The sequence below is a fragment of the Netta rufina genome (assembly GCF_964035555.1).
Source record: "Netta rufina genome assembly, chromosome: 2".
Classification (NCBI taxonomy): domain Eukaryota; kingdom Metazoa; phylum Chordata; class Aves; order Anseriformes; family Anatidae; genus Netta; species Netta rufina.
The window spans coordinates 16,128,711-16,147,478 of NC_140124.1; the positions used below are offsets into that span (position 1 = coordinate 16,128,711).

General features: G+C 38.9%; 1 protein-coding gene across 6 annotated transcripts in view; it reads right to left on the reverse strand.

Annotated features, from left to right (window-relative positions):
* SVIL (supervillin) overlaps positions 1-18,768 on the reverse strand; it is a 136,021-nt gene that overhangs the window by 52,002 nt on the left and 65,251 nt on the right. For 4 of the 6 annotated variants that reach the window (XM_084282633.1, XM_084282634.1, XM_084282631.1 and 1 more), the window contains exons 3-7: positions 16,671-16,737; positions 11,415-11,506; positions 5,686-5,743; positions 5,408-5,559; positions 4,318-4,999 (exon numbers count right to left, since the gene is read on the reverse strand). In XM_084282633.1, coding sequence (XP_084138759.1) covers positions 4,318-4,999; positions 5,408-5,559; positions 5,686-5,693 — 842 coding nt within the window. In that variant the 5' untranslated portion in view covers positions 5,694-5,743; positions 11,415-11,506; positions 16,671-16,737. The remainder of the gene's footprint in view (positions 1-4,317; positions 5,000-5,407; positions 5,560-5,685; positions 5,744-11,414; positions 11,507-16,670; positions 16,738-18,768) is intronic. The other 2 variants (XM_084282635.1, XM_084282636.1) reach the window with 1 other exon arrangement.

The window sequence follows — 18,768 nt, forward strand, 5'->3', positions numbered from 1 at the left end:
AGCTGACTCTGAAGGAACTCCTTACATTACACCAGAGCCGTTTGGCATCCAAAATCCCACCAAATGTCGAATTGAGCTGCAGGTACTCTACTTCGGTTTTTATTAGACAGTCATTTAATAAGAACAGTTGGAAAAGATCAAATCAGAGTTTCTTAAGATAAATTGTTTTGCAACAAATTAACTGTTGAATTTGAGGACTCACCCACAGCTGTCACCAAATCCCAATCAAGCTCAGAATAAAGCCAACCACCGACTGTAGACACAACTTTCATTTTCTTTCCCCAAATGTTTTGAATCCTTAGAGGAGCTGACCAAGCAGGAGGTATTCACAGGAGCTTTACCAGGAGCTGGCCCAGTAGCTGAAATTGCTCAGTAGAAAGCAAACTTCCCATTTGCTTCTTACCGTGTACTTTGGCACATTTTATAGTGGGCAGGGCGCAAGCAGGAATTATTTGTATTTGATCATTCATCCTTTGAAGAGAGCAGTCAGAAGAATGCCAGCCATGTTTTGAATTTAATCAGCCGCTTTATTCAGCAGCAAACTGTACAAAATGTCAACTGCTACTTCCTCAGCACTTTGTTGTCTTTGCAATGATAGACAGTAAGATTGATTATTGATACGTAGAAGACTGAAGTCATAGGAAGACTGAAGGCATAAAGCTTCTATGCTTACTGAGCTGCATTCATTTTCCAGTTTCAATTCAGCAAACTGAAATTTAACAAAACCAATTTTGCCACATGTATGATGGGAAGCTGCTGTCAAACACACGTGGAAATTGAGCTTTATCGTGCTTGTGCAAATGGCCCTATAAGAGACATTGACTTCAAACAGACCATGTGGAAGCAGGCAACGACTGCTTTACCATTCGGAAACAGGAACAAGTGTTTCCCAGGGTTATCTGTAAATCTCTGAGGATCACAATGGATACACACAAGCACAGGAAGTTGTCAGGGCACTAAAACAAAGAATGGACTTCTGACAACTTGGCCTTTAAAATACCACCTCATTTCTACACGTGTATCTGAACAAGAAACCAAATCCTAAATTCAAGCTTTCAGCTGCTGTAAGAGCTACACCATGTCTTTCTGCAGGTGCAGATGGTTTCCTTTAAAATGTATGAAAGGCAGTAGTTGAGGGAAACCTGTTTTACACAAATACTGACCCAAGCCTTATCTAGAAAGAATCTGATTTAGTGATAATGTAGCCAGAATTGTAGTGAGCTCCACTTTCTTTCTACTGCTTTTGCCCCAGTCTCTCATTTGTTAGTACAGAACTTCTGCAGAGCAGCTTAAGTGAAAACCAACCACACTACAAATGGGATGGAGCTGTTTGGTTTAATCTCAGGAACTGTGCTAACAGCAGGACCCACCCTAAAATGGATTTTACCACTTTATTACCTGGAAGGGGAAAACAACTAAGTTCCCCCAAAAAGAAAAACCTTGCAGATGGGGCCTGTCTCCAGCTCTTGCCAAGCACAACTGATCCCGTGGTGCTTCACACAGCACTAGATCTCACAGGGACATATAACTTCCAACAAATGAATAAGTATGTCCCCATTAAACAGACTGCTTCCTTAGTTATTTCTCTTCAGCCCAACCAACTTTTGCAGTACCTTTTATCATAGAAAGAGGTAATGCCTGAGGTGGGAGCTTTAAAAAGAAGCTGCTGGAATTAGTGAATGATGTGATAATGCTTTTGCCCTGCTCAGTCTGAATTTGTAACTGGTTTATAGAGCTGCAATAGAAAAGCACGCTGGGCTAGCTCTGATTCCTTTAAGGCACGGATTTTGGTAAATTGCTTCATGAGTACAAATCCTTGCTCTTCAAAAAGCAAAATTTAAAAGTGAAAAGAGCTTTTTAAAGATACCGGTCTTCTTTCCGTAAGTTCATCTCTGAATGAGCTCATTGAGGTGGTTCTCTACAGCCAGTACGCTGTTTCGCCAGGACAGCTGCCACCCTACCAATGCTGCTTGCAGCCTAACTTCTCCTGAGCTGGAAGGGAAAATTATCTACAACGCATTTCATTGTTCTGCGTCTCATTGGTTTCCCTTTACGGAAATGGAGACTACGGTTGCTTTATGAAAGCAAAGAAAATAAAATCCCCTTTTACACTGCGGCAGACACATTCTCGGCTATAAAGTTTGATAGGCTGCTCTCTTTGATTTCCTAAGGCTAAAAACTTGGTCCCTTCCTTCACCTTATAAAACAAAGAAAACAACTTATAAAACTAAGACTGAACCAGCCAAAACACTTCCTCCCAATTTTCAAAGCCCCTTCCTATCAGTAATTGGAATAGTCAAGAGATTTATCTCAAATTGACTGTCTGAAGCTAAGGAATGGTATTTTGTAGTATTTGAGTTGAAGCTGCTTTAGAGACAAGTTTTCTGGAGTCTGGAATAACCCAGTCAGCTCAACGAGTTTCAGTACAACTCTGTTCTCAGTTCTGTGGGTGACCTTGCATATCTCATACACACATCTATCCATGCTAAAGAAGGTGAGCAGGATTATAAATCACCCGAATAATGAGAGGATATGAAAAAAAATATTAGAAGACTCTCAGCAGTGTGTCCTACTCAATAAAGTGAAATTAAAAAAAAGAAAGCGAAAGTACCTTTCAGCAGTTTACAAGCACTGGTGATTAGGTGATTTGATCAATCCACCAGGTTGTTAAACTTTGATGTGGAAGCTTGCTTCCTCATTCAAACTTTAAGGGAGTTAATAAGAAAAGCTGTAACCATTTAATGACTTTTAAATAAGAATCAGCTTTTGTGATTTTGATGGAAAGGATATAGAAGATCAGTCAAGGTAGCTTGTTTCTGAACTCACTGCTTCTGTGGTTAAGATGGAAGAAAGTCTAAACTTTTCAGCTTATGCCAGTTCATCTCCGCTTAGAAACACTTCTGTTCAGAAACTGTCAGCAAGTCTCTGCATGATGGAGATGTGTTTGCAGTGGAATTCCTACCACAACTGGTATCATTTTTGACTGCAACACTCCAACATATCTTCTTTTTACACCTGTTATTTTTTTGTATATGCAATGATCTAGAAATTGAAGAATCAGATTTAAAGAAAATCATATGATTTAAAAATTCTTAGTGAAGCATTGTTTTTCAGTTATTGTAACACCTTAATAGTCTGCTTTTGCATTACTATGTGGAACTACAATGTGAAATTAGTGAAAGCTTTTCTTCTCTTGGAAAAATCTGGCTACCCTATTGCTGGATTAAATTAGTTTAATCTGAAATAATTTAGCATACCATGAGGGAGACTATGTTTTCCAATTTCAGCATGGAATTTTAATTCTCCCCTTTGCCCCTTCATACCTACACCCTGATACAATCTGAGAGGTGATCAACTGTCACAGTTCAAGAGGGTTTTTACATTTCACAGCAGGAAAACAAGTTGTCTAGTCTTTCAACTAACCCAAGATACTTTTCAGTTTTTAACTCTGAGACCTGTTTTATCTTGGCAGAAACTGTCATAAAGCTATTCAAATCTTCATTGACAAACAACTTGCCTTAACTTGGAAACCCTGACCAAACAATTACAGGATACACGTGAAAAAAGATAAAGGCTTGCTATAATAATTAATGGAAAAAAAAAAAAAAAAAAGATTTAGAACTGTACCTGCTTCGATTTCTAGTTTGTATAAATATCTCAAACATCAGTTATTCCACTCTCCCAAGAGGACCTAATTTTAGCGTACATTCTGTAAGTATAAAGGTAAGTCAAGCGCATAACTGATCACAGAAATACAGATATCCGCTTCCTTGTATCAGAAATTCAATAAATCCAACCAAACCAGCCTGAGACTGTATTGCTGAGGGCTGGTGCACCTCTGCCAGGAAGAGAAGCTGAGGGAGTTGGGGTTGTTCAGCCTGGAGAAGAGAAGGCCCCAGGAGGCCTTGTACCTAAGGAGGGCCTGCAGGAAAGCTGGGGAGGGACTCTGTCAGGGAGTGTAGTGATGGAACAAGGGGGAACGGCTTTAAACTAAAAGAGGGTAGATTTAGATTAGACATTAGGAAGAAATTCTTTACTCAGAGGTTGGTGAGGCACTGGAACAGGTTGCCCAGGGAAGCTGTGGATGCCCCATCCCAGGCTGAATGCTTTGGGAAGCCTGGTCTAGTGGAAGTGGGGTTGGAGTTGGATATCATTAAGGTCCCTTCCAATTCAAACCATTCTATGATTCTATTCAAAACCCAATAAACGCATTCTTCAAGGGCAATAAATATATTCTTATAAATAGTATAGAAACTGCTGCAGAAGGTAAGTTAAACAAACAAATTGTATAACCAAGCAAAAAAAAGTCATGCTTACCTTTGTCTGATGTTACTGTGCAAGGGCTGGTCATTCTGCAAATGGATTGGTGAGGCTGCCCGCTTTGGTGAAGAAAGGGACTCTCTGGGGGTTTGCTTTGGTGATATTGGCACTTCATTATAAGAGGAAGATTCTCGTCCAGAAAGGGTATGAGAGACAGAACTATCCAACGTTGCTGATGGGTCAGACGCCTGCCTAATGGCACTATCATCATCTGCCTTTTTATCACTCTTTTCATTTGAGAGCTCTTCTTTAGCTTGAATACCATCTTTTTCATGCCTGGAGTACTCCTTGGATTCAGAAATCACACTCTTTGACTCCTTCACCTCAGTCCTGGATGAATACAAGGAACTAGAGTCCTTACTTTCATCATCTTGCCTTTCACTTTTCACTCCCTTTCTTTCCAAACTGTCGGGATCTTTCCTTGCCCGTGTATATCTAGACGAGTAGTCAGAATCCAAATCAGAATCAAGAGATAATCCATATTTTTCTGCCAGCTGGCGCCGCCTCTCTGCCTTGTACCTAGCTATTCTTTCTGCTTTAGACTCTAGTTCGTGGGTATCCATGTTTCCTGTATACAAGGACTCTGTGTTTCCTCCTGTGATTTCTGCTCGGTATCTGGATGACCTGGGTTGTTTTTCTACAGAAGAATCTGAAGTTTCCTCCTCTTCATTTGATCTTCCTGTCAAAAGTACAACAAATATGGGCCAATCCATCCCCAAACTCCACCATGTACACCATACCCACCCTTCACATGAAGTGGACTAAGCGCTTTCCATTTTCTTGCGAATCAAAATGTACTAGTGACTGCACATACACATTACACTTTTGCACTGTAGTCTCCAAAAACACATAAAAATGATTGTGTGTGAGTCACAATCCTCTAAAAGTCTCACATCAAATTATTCTTGTAAAGGAATGTATATAATTGACCTTCTTCAAATAAGACAACCATAGAACTAAAAGACATATTAAAAAAAAAGTCTGATCACAGCTGTTCTATAAAACTCTTCTCTGTGTACTAAATGTATGATAGGGGTAGAAAACAAGTAATTTAGCAACAGAAGATTGACTTATATATACTACTTACCTAAGTGGTGACTGTATGGATCAGTTGCACGCATATACCTTGGTGTATCCTCTTCTAGTAAACGGTGTGTGACTGACCCTGGGCAGTTTTGTAGAAGCATAGGTTGCGTATCATTTTCAATTCCTTCTAAGCGTCTAGCTATTCTCTCTTTTCTGAAAAAGATTTGAAAAATGTGAAGTCAAGTATCTTTGAAGATTTGAGGGGAGAGTTTCTAAGAGGAGGAAACAAAACAAGCTGTGTGTTTTGTTTTATGGGCCAAAGACTTTTTTCTTTTTTACCTTTTCATTTCCAAAAAATCTTGGTTGTTTGGTTCAAACAGTTTTCTTAATTCTGAAACTGAGACAACAAAAGATTATACAGTTTATAAGCCACTAAGTTTCAGAAACTCAAAGAAACTTGCTAAAATACTTCAGAATAAGAAGGAACAGTCAAAAAGGTTAAGAGGTTTCTCATAGTTTTTGTCTGGTAACAAGCATTTACCTCTGTCTTTGGTAGTTTACTACGCTTGCTGTCACAAGTGCATTAAGCACATGGGCACCGAGGAGTCCTCCAAGTACTTCCAGGCTATGCTAGAATTTCCTATGCCACCTGAACTGTTTTTGAGATCTAGTGTAAAATGGACAAGTTATATTTTGATTAGGTAACACCAAGCTTACATGCTATAGTAACTGCTTCCAAACCAGGTAGTATGGAGTTATTGCTTAACCTGTCTACACAAAGATTGGTGACCATGTTTAAAGAGAAAAACAGCGTCCCTTATTCCTTACTTTCCCCCCCCTCAAGTGGCTCATGGCTGGAGAAAGCCTGTGCAAACTACCATGTCCTCTCATAATATTTCTGCATTTCTACTCTGCTGGTTTTCCCTTTCAGTTTTAGTTGGACATACTTTCCCTCTCTTGCCCTAAACTGTTAGGTGGTGTTATGTGCCATCAGACAGCTGTCACAGTTCACCAAACAGTAGTGAACCAGCAGGAGGCATGATAGATGAGGTAATCCCTATGTATATACATATGTTCGTGGTTATCAGTGATGTTCGCAAACCACACTGGAGCAGTGAGTGCTACGTAAACAAGTGTGGTGTGATCTCTTACCACCAGGAAGAGAAACCATCCAAGCTGTCAAGGGATGCAGCAGATTGAAGCGGGGCTGGGAATGCCAAAAGTCCCCTAAATGTCATTGCCTTAGCAAAGACGTGGTGCCAAAAGGTGTGCTTTTTTTTTGCTTGTTTGCTTTTTTTGTTTGTTTGTTTTTTAAGCCAAAAGCTAAAGCTATTTTAATGCAATGCATCTCTAGATTTCTGATCCTGTTTACCCAGGGATCAAAAATGAATGCAAACTCCATAGTCTACAGCCTGAAAAATCAGCCCAAGACTGCCATCAGAAACACTTGATGACTCAGGAGAGTCTAAAAGACCACACCAGTGTAGAAGTAATTCTATCAGCTCTATTCCCTACTGGACTTCATAGCTCTAGATACTTAAGTTAAACATTATTGAAACACCACCCTTTTAAAGGTCAGGTGCAGTTTCTCTCCCTATCCTTCTGAACTGTTAGAGTTTATGGGCAAATCTAAGGTTTTCAGTTGAGCTGCCACATACCCAGTTTTCTGTAGTCAATATCAGTGCTTGCACATCATAGTGCTAGATACAGTTAGTGATAAATACAGATAGATGCCATTAACATTGGCTGTCATATAACCCTTACATGCTGAAAAGCCACTAGGACTCCAGGTAAAATGCCTTTGACCATCAAGGCTGAATGGATTCTCATCATGACTACTCAGAGAAGCAAATGAGGTATTAATGCAGCACCTGAGGCTACAGATGGATGCTGACAGGGAATACAGGATACACAGGGGAAAAAATCATCTGGGGTACTCTGAACAAATCCCAGTCTACAGTTTTACAGAATAGACTAAAACTATCCACTTGAAGGTTTCAAGCCAGGTTAGTCAAACTGATTGTTATCATGCAATGAAAAATCTAAGATGTACACATTTGATGTGACTAGCAGCACAGAGTAGCTAGATATTTCGGAGCTAACCCATGGGGTTACCTCTTCCATACCTAGCTTAAGCACCCGCAGCAAAGCGGATTGAAGCCTACACTGTTCACCAAGCTGACCTGCAAATGAAGACAGTCACTGAAAGCCAGCAAGCTCCACGTAGAGATCACTGGAGACAGATGGGAACTGGACTTGGCCAATGGAAAATTTGCATCCTGAACCACAATTAAAGCAAAGATGAGCCCTTACACTGCGTTTTCATAGACTTTTCTCTCAATAAATGGTTCGTTACCACTGCTGCCCTGCCTGCTCAGCTGTGCCAGCAGTGGAACCGCATTAAACAAAGACTTTATCCATGTGAAACCATCCATCTCACGTTCACACTGAAGGAAATGATTTCTCAAATACTTTGCTTTCACCTCTGCCAAACCTACTTCTGTTTAAGTTTGTCCTCTAGATATTAGGTTTTTTCTGTTCCATCTGTTGCTTGTACATACGTAAAATGGTTAAAACAAAACCTATAATTGTTCTGCCACTTCAGACAGGTCAAAGACCTCCATAGCTCGCAGTTAATAAAACCACATTCCATCCAAATCCCGATCATTTCTCTTCCATAGTCACCAATTTATATGGTCCTTAAAACCACCAGAGAACAGGCCTTTTACACAGTTTTAGTCAAGCTCATAAACTGAGCTTCATGTAAATCAATCTTTTTATTTTCCTCAAAAAAAGGAAACTTGCCTATAAGTCATTCTCACACAAGATATTTGGAATTTCTGAAGAGCTCCCAGCAGCATTAGTTCAACACCCTCCCACTACGTGTTAGCTGAAGTTCCAGAGATTCTACTACAGCTCTGCAGTCCTAAAAAGAGCACTGGACTCATGAAGCATCTCTCCAACACCTTCCCAAACAAGATGGGACAAAAATAGCAAGGGACTACTCTAGACTGCCTTACACTTTTTCCACACTTGAGATTCCAGACAGTAATTTCAGCTAGATTGGCCGATATCTGTAGAGCTTTTGTTGTGAAAACAGTTTCAGTAATATTTTTCAACTATACAATGAAAAAACAAACAAACAAACAAACCAAAAAGAAAAAAACTCACATAAAAAAAAAAAAAAGAAAAAAAGAAAAGAAAGAAGAAAAATGCAAGAAGTCTACTACTTTAGTGATTTCTTTTTGCTAAAGAAAATGTAGGACTTTAAATCATGAAAGCTGGTTGGAAAAGTTTCTGTCCCAAGGACTTTGGTTGGCCCTTGCATGCTAAGGTGATCAGGTTTTTCTTTTTTGGTTTGCAGTTTGAATATGCTGGTGCCAGCTTCCAATCTGTTCATGAATGGTTTTCCACATTACCATCAGAAACCCATAGCATCTCGAAGACATCCATGACAACATAAAGAATAATAGCACCTCTACCTAAAAGGTAGCACAAAGATCTGATTCAGCAAACATGATTCTGATACAGCACACAAGAAAAGACTAAAAAGCTTATAATAATTTGTTTCACAGTAAAAGCTCCTTATCGAAGATGCTTCATGCCAACACTTCACAAGAATTGTTGGTCAGTATAGTGAAGGGAAAGAGGAAGAACCACAGCAGTTTAGGAACAGCCCTGGGCTTCAAACTTTATTTCAGAATGCAGAGCAGGTTGCTGTGGTAGGATACCCTCTAATGCAGACTGTCAAGAGGCATGGTAATTGCGGTAACTGTAGACCTTCAGAGGTCTACAGTAACTGAGTAGGCCTACAATTACCTTGTCAGACCAGATATTTAGCAAAATCAGAATTGTTCCATGTCTCATTCCATCATAATAACAAAAAGTACATTTGGAGTGCACCTCATAGGGATTTTTTTTTCATAAAATTCTTAAAGTGATAGATTTCTTACAGAATTCAGAAATCTTTCAGAATATAAATACGTTTTTGCTGGAAGCCCTCTTTGATAACAGCAGAGCAGACACATGTTGATAAAGTTACAGACGTTCCAACACATGTACATTTTATTTTTAAATACACAAGCTGTAAAAACTGAGTCAAGCTTTCCAAATGTCTCTAGCAGAGGGTGGGGATACACGTTTATAAAGCTTGCTCACAGGTATAGGTTTATAAAGTCTGTGTAAAGGTGGATCAAAATGTACCTGCCACAGGCATGCTTCCTCAGAAATCATAAATAGCCATTGCAACACAGGTATAAACATTTTAATTTTGAGGAAAATCTAACACACCAATCTTGTTCCTTTCTTTTCCTCTCCCCACCTGAAGAGGTGACAGTTTACAAACTAGCCAGGGGTAGCTTTTACCTTCTGTTTATGCTAGCAGAGGTACGCTAATACACTTAATGCTTAATTGCAGGCAGCGATGTGCTAGACTCTGAACTTTAGTTCAGTCCCTGTCAGCTGAAAATTAAATATACTCCTCTCATTTTCCAGCACATGCAAATGTGGACCAAAGTTAACCCCTGGATGGGGCAAATAGCCTCGATTTTCACAAGTGCTTGGACTCAAGTAATGTAACCATCAGCTCCCATTACTAACTTTTGTTGGAGTCTAGCCTGATGCCTTTATTACAAGAATAATTTCTTAGGAAAAGAAGAGACATTCTGGAATAGAAACTAGTTCACTGAGAAGCGACTTACAGAGAAAATTTCTCAAGTGAAGGCTCTCACAATTAACTTACTGCTTGCTCATCTTGGCCAGCATGACTGTGAAGCAAAGCATATGGAGTAACGAGGGGCTGTTTATTCTTACTGGCTGGTGCTCTCATGTAGTCTGTACTGTATAAATGCATATAATTTTATTCTATGCCACTATGCCAATGAAATCTCCTTCTAAACATTTGTAATGATTATACTACAAGAGCAAGCACATTACTTCAATGTTATGTTGGAAGAAGTAAGCTGAAACAAACGACACAAAAGAGAAAGCCAGTTAGTTCTGTTTCACTGGGATTAGTGCATCCAGCCCTGTATTTTGTGTGAAAAGGGTAAATACCATCAGTTTTAAAAGAACACAGAGTTGTAATCAATGTTCCAAGATCTACAATGTGCCTGAGCAAATGGAATATCTTTACGTTGTTTACATGGAGCTCTTTCTAAAAATGCCATCCTTTATTGGTCAATAACTACTTCCAAACAGATTGTGATTTCCTCTAAATAATTCAAGAGAATTTCAATTCTCTCCTCTCCCTCAACTGCATCAGAAGATAAAGATGGCAGTAATGTTTTCTTCATAAGTTATTCAAGGTAATATTGAAATTTGAAAACTAACAAAATGTACCCCAAAATGCACAAAAGCCAACTGCATTATTTCTTTCGTAGTTTAAAGAGAAAAATATCTAATGAGGGACAGGATATTTGAGTTATTTTTCTTGCTTATAGACAATGTTATGTTAGAGCTTCCAGTTCTAGAATAATTGGGCTATTGTGAAATTTACTACCTACTGTAAACAAAGTTTCTTGGATGGCTCAAGTCACAAAGCTAGCTACAACCCACCTGCTGAATTGTTTAACAGAGTTAGTCATAAGAGTGTTGGGAATACTGCTGGTCTACTTTTCTCCAAAATGGTCTCATTAACAACAATACGTACCTTATGTAGCACATGCAAGATTAAAATTATGTGTATAGTCAATTACTCATGTAAACAGTGATTTTACCAACCACTGAGGGTGACTGGAAAGAGCTACGACTGCAAGCCAAGTTAATGCCCTTGAATTTAGTACTAATCTACTTAGATCACCTCTCTGAAGTTTTGAATTTCAACCACTTTTTAACCTATTTAAAACTAGCTAAACAAAACTGAGCCTTATGAAGCAGGGACATAACAAAGCCTTGTAAAAGAGCATTGTGATCCATCCCATTTCATCCCCTATCATACTTCGCAAGGAAAACCCATTGACAAAACAGCTGTGCTCAAGTGATTTTAACTGTGCTGTGCACTTGAATAGACTAAATTTCTTATGCTGTTAAATTACCACTTGTGTTCATAACATGTCTCCCTTACCTACCTTTTGGAAGTACTGCTAAGAGATTAGCATCAATATCCTTTGTGCTGTTTGCAAGTTCTTCTTTATCTTCAAATGAGAACTCCTTCTGAAAACTGAAAGCAACATCTGGTTTACAGAACTGTGGCTGTTTCTGCTACAAATCAAATAAAGCCAAGATGTAACCAATTTACTGCAAGATATTTTAGCAGAGATACTGAAGAAAATACTTTCCATAAGAACGAAATAAGAAACAACCCCAAGAAACTCACGAAGCCAAACCTAACATAATTTGAAACTTATTTGGAACTGACTATGACACATTTTTGCATTAAATTACTGACCAGAGACTGCTTTCAAAATGCTCTACTAGTAATTACATTTGAAATAATCTACGTAGAATGATTCTCCATAAATACTAAAACATATGTCATCAGATCTAGTACTGTATGTACACTACACCTAGAAGCCTTCTGCATGACTGCCCTGTTGTTGTTACTGCTCTGATCTCTGGATATTATTTGGCTCATAATACACTGATACGAGCAGGTCATTCAGTTTTATACTTTATCACTTCAGAACAGAAAAAATGCCTATTTAGATAAGATAAAAATCTCTTTAAATATGTTCATTAAACATACAAATTCCAACTCTCAAATGGAAGTGTTGTGATGGTCTACAGCAGATGCTAACCATCTACAATGACTTTTTTTTTTTGGAAAGAGTGTTACTCCTCATGGATAAATAAAATTAAATCTATTCTCCATTTATTAAAAATGGATTAAGACCTGCTGTATTCTGCCATTATGACTTCTAATCTATCCCGATCAGGCATAGAAAAAAAATGTACTAGTCTTAAGATCTTCAGTAAATTATGTAGACAGGTTTAACATATAAATCCCCATAGTGATTCTAGGCTCTTCATTTTACCATGGAAGTGATGCGCTGTACAAGTTGCTGTCATTCTGATAAGATAAATTACACAGCCTTACTACTGGAAAATCCTTTCTTAGGACAATTTTTATTTATTTATTTATTTTTAAGCAGCTGAATACCTTTTCATTAAGGATATTTGTTAGAAAAGAAGAAATTGTTTGGTTTTTTTGTTTGTTTGTTTGTTTGTTTTTCTCATTCCAGATGAACATTTCTCATTGAAAACGGTTTTAAATACAACGACCAATAATATTTTACATTAACTCCAAGAAGTATTTGCTTCTTAATCATTTACAAATAATCTTCCCTTGTAAGAAGACATTGTGGTGAGAATTAAACTCTTGAAATGTCTATAAGGAAACCGGGCTGTGTCACATCCAGGCACCATGCCACCTGCTGCAAATTGTCTCCAAGAACTGCACTTAAAGAAATTATTCCAGGTGCTGCCAAGAGAAGCAATGCTAGCTCCCACAGAACAGCAACAGCAAATAGAAGATTAATAGTGGCAATAAGCTGTCCATTACAGAAGACTGTGGATGGATGCATCCAGGGTGAAAACACTTTAATGGAACTTAAAAGATATGCATTATGTAGTGGCCACAAGCAAATGGGTGCATGTGTCATCTGAGACTGGGCAGAGACTGAGACAATTAACTGCAAGTTTTCATGTGCCTAACCCCACATTGCAAGCACTCATGGCTTTTATCAGCCTCACAGTATGTTATTTTCTTACTGAGAACCCCGAGGTTGAGGGACTAGCAGTTTCCATCTGAAACCAGTTTCTACTCCTTTTGGCTGAGGATGACTTTGAAAAATGTGAATAAGACTGCACTACGGCCATAAATCAAAATCTATTTTGTCAAAACATTTGTATTACTTAAGACTTGTCTCAAAGTGTTGAGGGACCCAACTTACGACTTTTGAATACCTGGGGTTTATTTGGCAGCCTCTCTGATTGCTTCTGTAATGCTTGTGACAACAGTGCAATACCTCAAGTTTCCATTAACACAGCACTCCCAACATTCACTCATAAAGCAAAATCCCAATTTAAATTAACTGTGCACTAATATCCACCACTGTGCCTGCGTCACATGAATTTCCAAGGATAAAACCATACAGAATCAGGACTGTTACTAGTCCATTGGTTGTATAAAAGAATGTCATTATTGGATTGCTTGTGGATCTTCAACAAACTTTCAGATATTATAAACTAATTAGGTTTCCCCTCGCCCTTCATTCAAATTGTTCCAGGGACTCTGAAGCTAGAGAGCCTTTAATCATAGCCTAAATGTCTTTCACTGGGTTTACATGCATTTGTTCTCTTGCCAGTGTACTTGGTTACCTTACTTCTTTTTAACAGAAGCTTTTCATATCTACAGAGTTTCCTCAAGGCAGGCTCTCCATTTCATTGATCATCTTTAAAAATATTCTCTACTTATTCTCAACTTTAACTAATCTTTTTTTCTGTATATGGTGACCAGAATTGGAAAGTCTTGATTCCAGAGCTGGGTCTTACTAGTGTCTTGCAAAACCAGGAATTCTAATGGAGAAAGCATTATTGTATTTTTTATCTATATCTAGATATATACATCTAATGGAGAAAACCAGATGAGTGCTGGGGTCTACAACATGCTAGCCTTTTTATAACTACACTGTATGGGTTGCTCAATCCTGCATGAGAAACTAATATGCCAAGGCTTTGCTTTCATCAGTTGCAAGTGACAGAAAAATTTATCAGCCCCCAATGTACAACTGTGCACTTAGTATTATTACATTACATCCCTTTTCTATTACTCAAGGTCATCCAGTTCTTCCTGCATGTGAGCTCCCTCCTCCTTTGTACTGAGGGTGGCTTCCAGCCTCTGCTCACTGGCAGATTTCATTCAAGTTCTTGTAATAATTACAAACTTCTTACATTTAACCCTTGCTGGGCTACATGACATCACAGGTTACTTACTTTTTGAAAGTCCCTTCACAGTTTCCCTTATGCCCTTGTTTCTCCTTCCCCTCAGGACAGACTTTCAACAGTTATTCACTTATTTTAATGAATAGCTGTTTTTATATAGTGACCATTTTATCCACGGATTTTTTGCTTTTCCTCTTCAGAGGCATTTTTGCATGCCCACTTGTTCACACTGGCACAAGTGACATTGCTTGTTTTAAAAATTTACACAACAGAAAAAAAAAGTCTTCAACTGAATACATTACTTTCACTTGCACAGAGAATCCAGGGACAGAGCACTGTTCTGAAGATGATACAGTCAATCCAAGCAATTGCCTATTTATAGATACATATATAAAGTTAGTTCTAAAAATGAAAGTAGGTGTATTTAGGACATGTCACATATTCAAAAAGAACATTCATTAGGAATCTAAATTGAGTCAAAATGATGTTGGAGTAATTCCAAGTAGTTTTAAAAAAAATAATTTCAGGAAATTATTCAAAAGGGTTTTTTAAAAGTATCTGCTCATAAGTAATTCCTCAGCAAGACTTCCCTTCTTCCCTCAAAGAGAGCTAGCTAGAGATTTCATTGTTTTATTAGTTTATCTGATAATGGAACATTTGGATCATCAATTTTGTTGCTTGTACAAAGTCAGTCAGACTTAGATTGCCAGGTATACTGTACCTTCAAACTCATCAACAGCTCTATTTTACAAGTATCTCAACTGTATCTACTCAACTTCATTTTCCTTAATTTCTTGTGTCACGTTACAAACGTAGGTGCAGATTCTGACCAGCAACATCAGGAGCTTCTGCACTCCACAGCTAGGCTATGAGCATTCATTACAAAAATAACTTAAGGCATACTTGGGTTTCTCTAAATCAAAAATAAATAAATAAATAAAAACAGGTTTTAGAAGCATGAAAGACTGTCCTCTTCTTAAAGTCCCTGATAAAACTGGTTACTAAAAGGGCTACTCCTCCTTGCATGGACTATAGCCCATGAGTATGGTTCATGAAATACAATCAACAAGCTTGTTTCACACGGCATTTGCATGTGGTTCGGCCTCAGGTTGCCAAGGAACTCATACTCCTCAATTTTCAGGAATTCATATGATTTCCATTAAAACACAACAACATTTTTCAAACCTCAATAGTTTTTCTTTAAAAACAAAGTATAATATGGCAGCAGTAGAGTATCTGACAGTCTCAGGTTCCCAAGTGCAAGCTCTTTCTATACATCAGGGATTCCAATCTGAAAACTCCATCTGCTGCAGTAGCAGCATCCAGTTTCTAAATAGCTGTCCCACTAACCTAGTTACATGCCCAGAAGCAAGCAGAAGTTTGATCCAAATGCCACCAGTAACACGGCTCTGCCATCTGGGTTAAAGCTATGGGATATACTGAGATTTTGTGATTGAAAGACATACATGACAATCCACTTGTGCGCCTGCCAGGTAGATGCTTGGCATGCATTATTCTTCTCTTGCTCTACCTCCAGGAGAATTTCCTTCTCTAGATTCTTAAATAACAGATCTGCTCCACAGTTGCATCCTTCTCCCCTGGTCTTATTTTAATTTTCCCCTACCTGCCTTTTGTAAGACGATGCATCTCCTACACCTATTCCCTTTCTTTCTCTCCAGTGGCTAAGAGACACAGCATGGCAGGGAATCAGAAACGCTGAGGAAGAAAGCTGTGTGCTGATGGGGAGTCCCACCGAGAGGATGCTTGCAAATGTGAGTCTGGGTGAGCCAGCAAACAGCTGGTTTCTAGGGCAAGGGACAGCTCCCAGCTCCCTGACCTCCCCTGTACTCTGCAATTTGTGAGTCCAGCAAGCATGAAGTGGAAACCAGAGAACAGCTGGAGTAAGGATGGGAAAAGAGAGGGAACGTGACCTGCCACCTTGCTTAACTGTGAACTATGTCACCTTACCCAGCCTCGTGGAACCGTGTCCTGAGACTGCAGGCATGAGGCAGCAGTGCCCTGCATGGAAGCAGACCCATCACCCCCCAATCATCCCTGTGAGGTCCCCTCCCATGGTCTGAAAAAGCTGTCTGCACAGCTGGAGAAGTAATTTTGACCACCTTAGTTGTCAGACAGATCAGTTTTCCAAGCTGGTTCACTAAATGTCTGTACTGTGTCCGTGCCTTTTAAGAAGAGAGGGGCAGTGCAGTGGCTGGAGGCTGAGTGCAGAGCAGGACTCTTCCCTTGGCAGTACCTGTTGTAAATTTTCACACGATTATTTAGGAGGCAGCTGGTGTTTTCAATAACTGTTGAGAGCATCCACCAAAGCTTGGTCTTATGAGAGGACCAAGAATCATCAAGTAAGTGTAGATTCAAGCAATGACTGCAAGTTACAGTTATGCAACTGCTCATCTTCACTAGGAAGACAAACGTGACCTTACCTTAACGCTCTCTTCCTTTGGAGCAGTCGTGAAGGTTTAAATCTAACTGTGTTTCCTTTGCCAAAATCTGTGAAAGAAAAAAAAAATAACATAGTGAAGATGCTTTAATAAATGGGGAACTTTTAGGAAACTAGCCTATATAGTTTCCAGTAATAGTCCTTTTCCCCTGGCAAAGGCTGTACAAAGGCCTTGCCTCTAGTCAAAGGAGCATAGGCTGGCACGTCCAAGGTGGGGGTAAACCAAACCTTTGCAAAAATAAGTACAGGCAGTAAAACATATGGGCAGTTCCATAAAGTGGTGAAGCTTCTACTGTTCTAATCCTAGTATTCAGTGTAGCACTGCAGCCTGAGGCTACCATTTAAACTGCTTGACTCAGTTTCCCTGCTTATAAAATGGCCAGTAGATACATTTATAAAGCACTCTGATAATGAAAAATGCAGCAAGCAGCAAGAGCCTTTTTGGCTGCAGCCTAGCAATGCTATAAAAACTGCATATTCACTGCAGAAATCAGAGATGCCCAACTGAAGGTTTGTTTCAACATTATCAGACCATCCACGACAAAAATATTTCTGAAGGTTGTCCACTGTTTGGAAACTCCCTTTTTTTTTTTTCTGAATAGCCTTAGGACTTGTTTATTATCAGAGTGGAACACGTTACATATTTTGCTGAGACCAAAATCACAGGAGATACAACCTTAAACTCAAGAAGGATGTAGTGGATTACAAAACCACCAGTTCCCAAACCTCTCTGCATCAAAGCAAGCAACAGGCAATCTCCCATCTCTCCCCCCAGGTTTGACTTCTTGAATTTTTCAGTCAAGAGCATCATCCTTGGGTCTGTGAATGACCAGCAGCAAGCGGGACCAGTGCTCCCAGTACCAGGTGCCTCCATTCAGCAATGCTGATGCTATTAAGAGACCTTACACAACTGCTAGCCAGGAAGCAGGGCAGCCTGGTCTGTAACTGCTGTTAAAAAACACATGAAGCTACTAAAAATGTACTCCCAATGGGAAAATGGCTTCGGGTCTCCATCTGCATTAAGTCAGCTATCCCAAGACCCAAAATTAATAAACAACTGTTCACTGACATAGTGATCACCTTATTTTTCAGTCAAAAGCTTCAAAACAATTCAAAAGCAGTGACATTCCTTTTACTGTAATGCAGAACTCAGATTTAACTATTTCAAGAGTTAACAGGCCAAAACATTTTGTAATGCAGAGTTGTTATTTAAAAAAAATAATTTACTTTGCAAGCAAAAAACATCCTAAAATCTAGGTAGGATGTTTATTATTTTTGCAAAAAAGGGTTTAATGAAGCTTATTATAGCTAACAACATGAGTCTTAATTTAGAAAATGTATCTTTTCTCTATGCCTTTCAAAACTTTACTCTCTCCTTTGCTCTTCCACTTCTTTCCCCCTGCCACCTCACCAGGTACACAGATTTAAAAATAAATAAATAAAAAGATAATTTTAACAGCTTTATAAAGAGACTAAACTATGCAAAAGGACATTTTTTAGGCATTTGCTACAAGTCACTTAAAAATTTCAAGCACTTTTGCTAATAGCTTTCTTCAGCTTTAATAAGCAACTTTTTCCTGTTTTTGTTAACATTCAGTTTCTCTTTCCAAGTAAATGGAGAATAAAGCTCGCAGATTACACAGAAACATCTTGTCAGGCTAAAACAGAGTATTTTAAGAAAAACAGTACGAATGGTATATAAATCACTGTATTTTACATTAGAACATTAAAAAGCAAAGACTACTCCATAATGTAAGTATCTCTAAAAAGGCCAGCTTTGCATTACTGTAAGACCAGTATGCAATAATTTAAAAAGCCCAGCTCAATATCAGTTTAGCTAATCAGAACCAGGCATACCTTGAATTTATAGCCATTCTAACGGGATAACCACCCATCGTATAGTTTTTGGCACTGAAACAGCTGTCCACCATGAAAACCACAAGTAGACCACAGAGAAATTCTCCCTACCCTGGCCAAAAATAAAGAGGGGATGTGAGAGGGGAAGAAAGTAGCTTTCATTGCTTCAGTGGGAGAAGGGAGGGAGAAGGGCTGCGAAGACGGGGCAGACGAGCTGTTCTGAC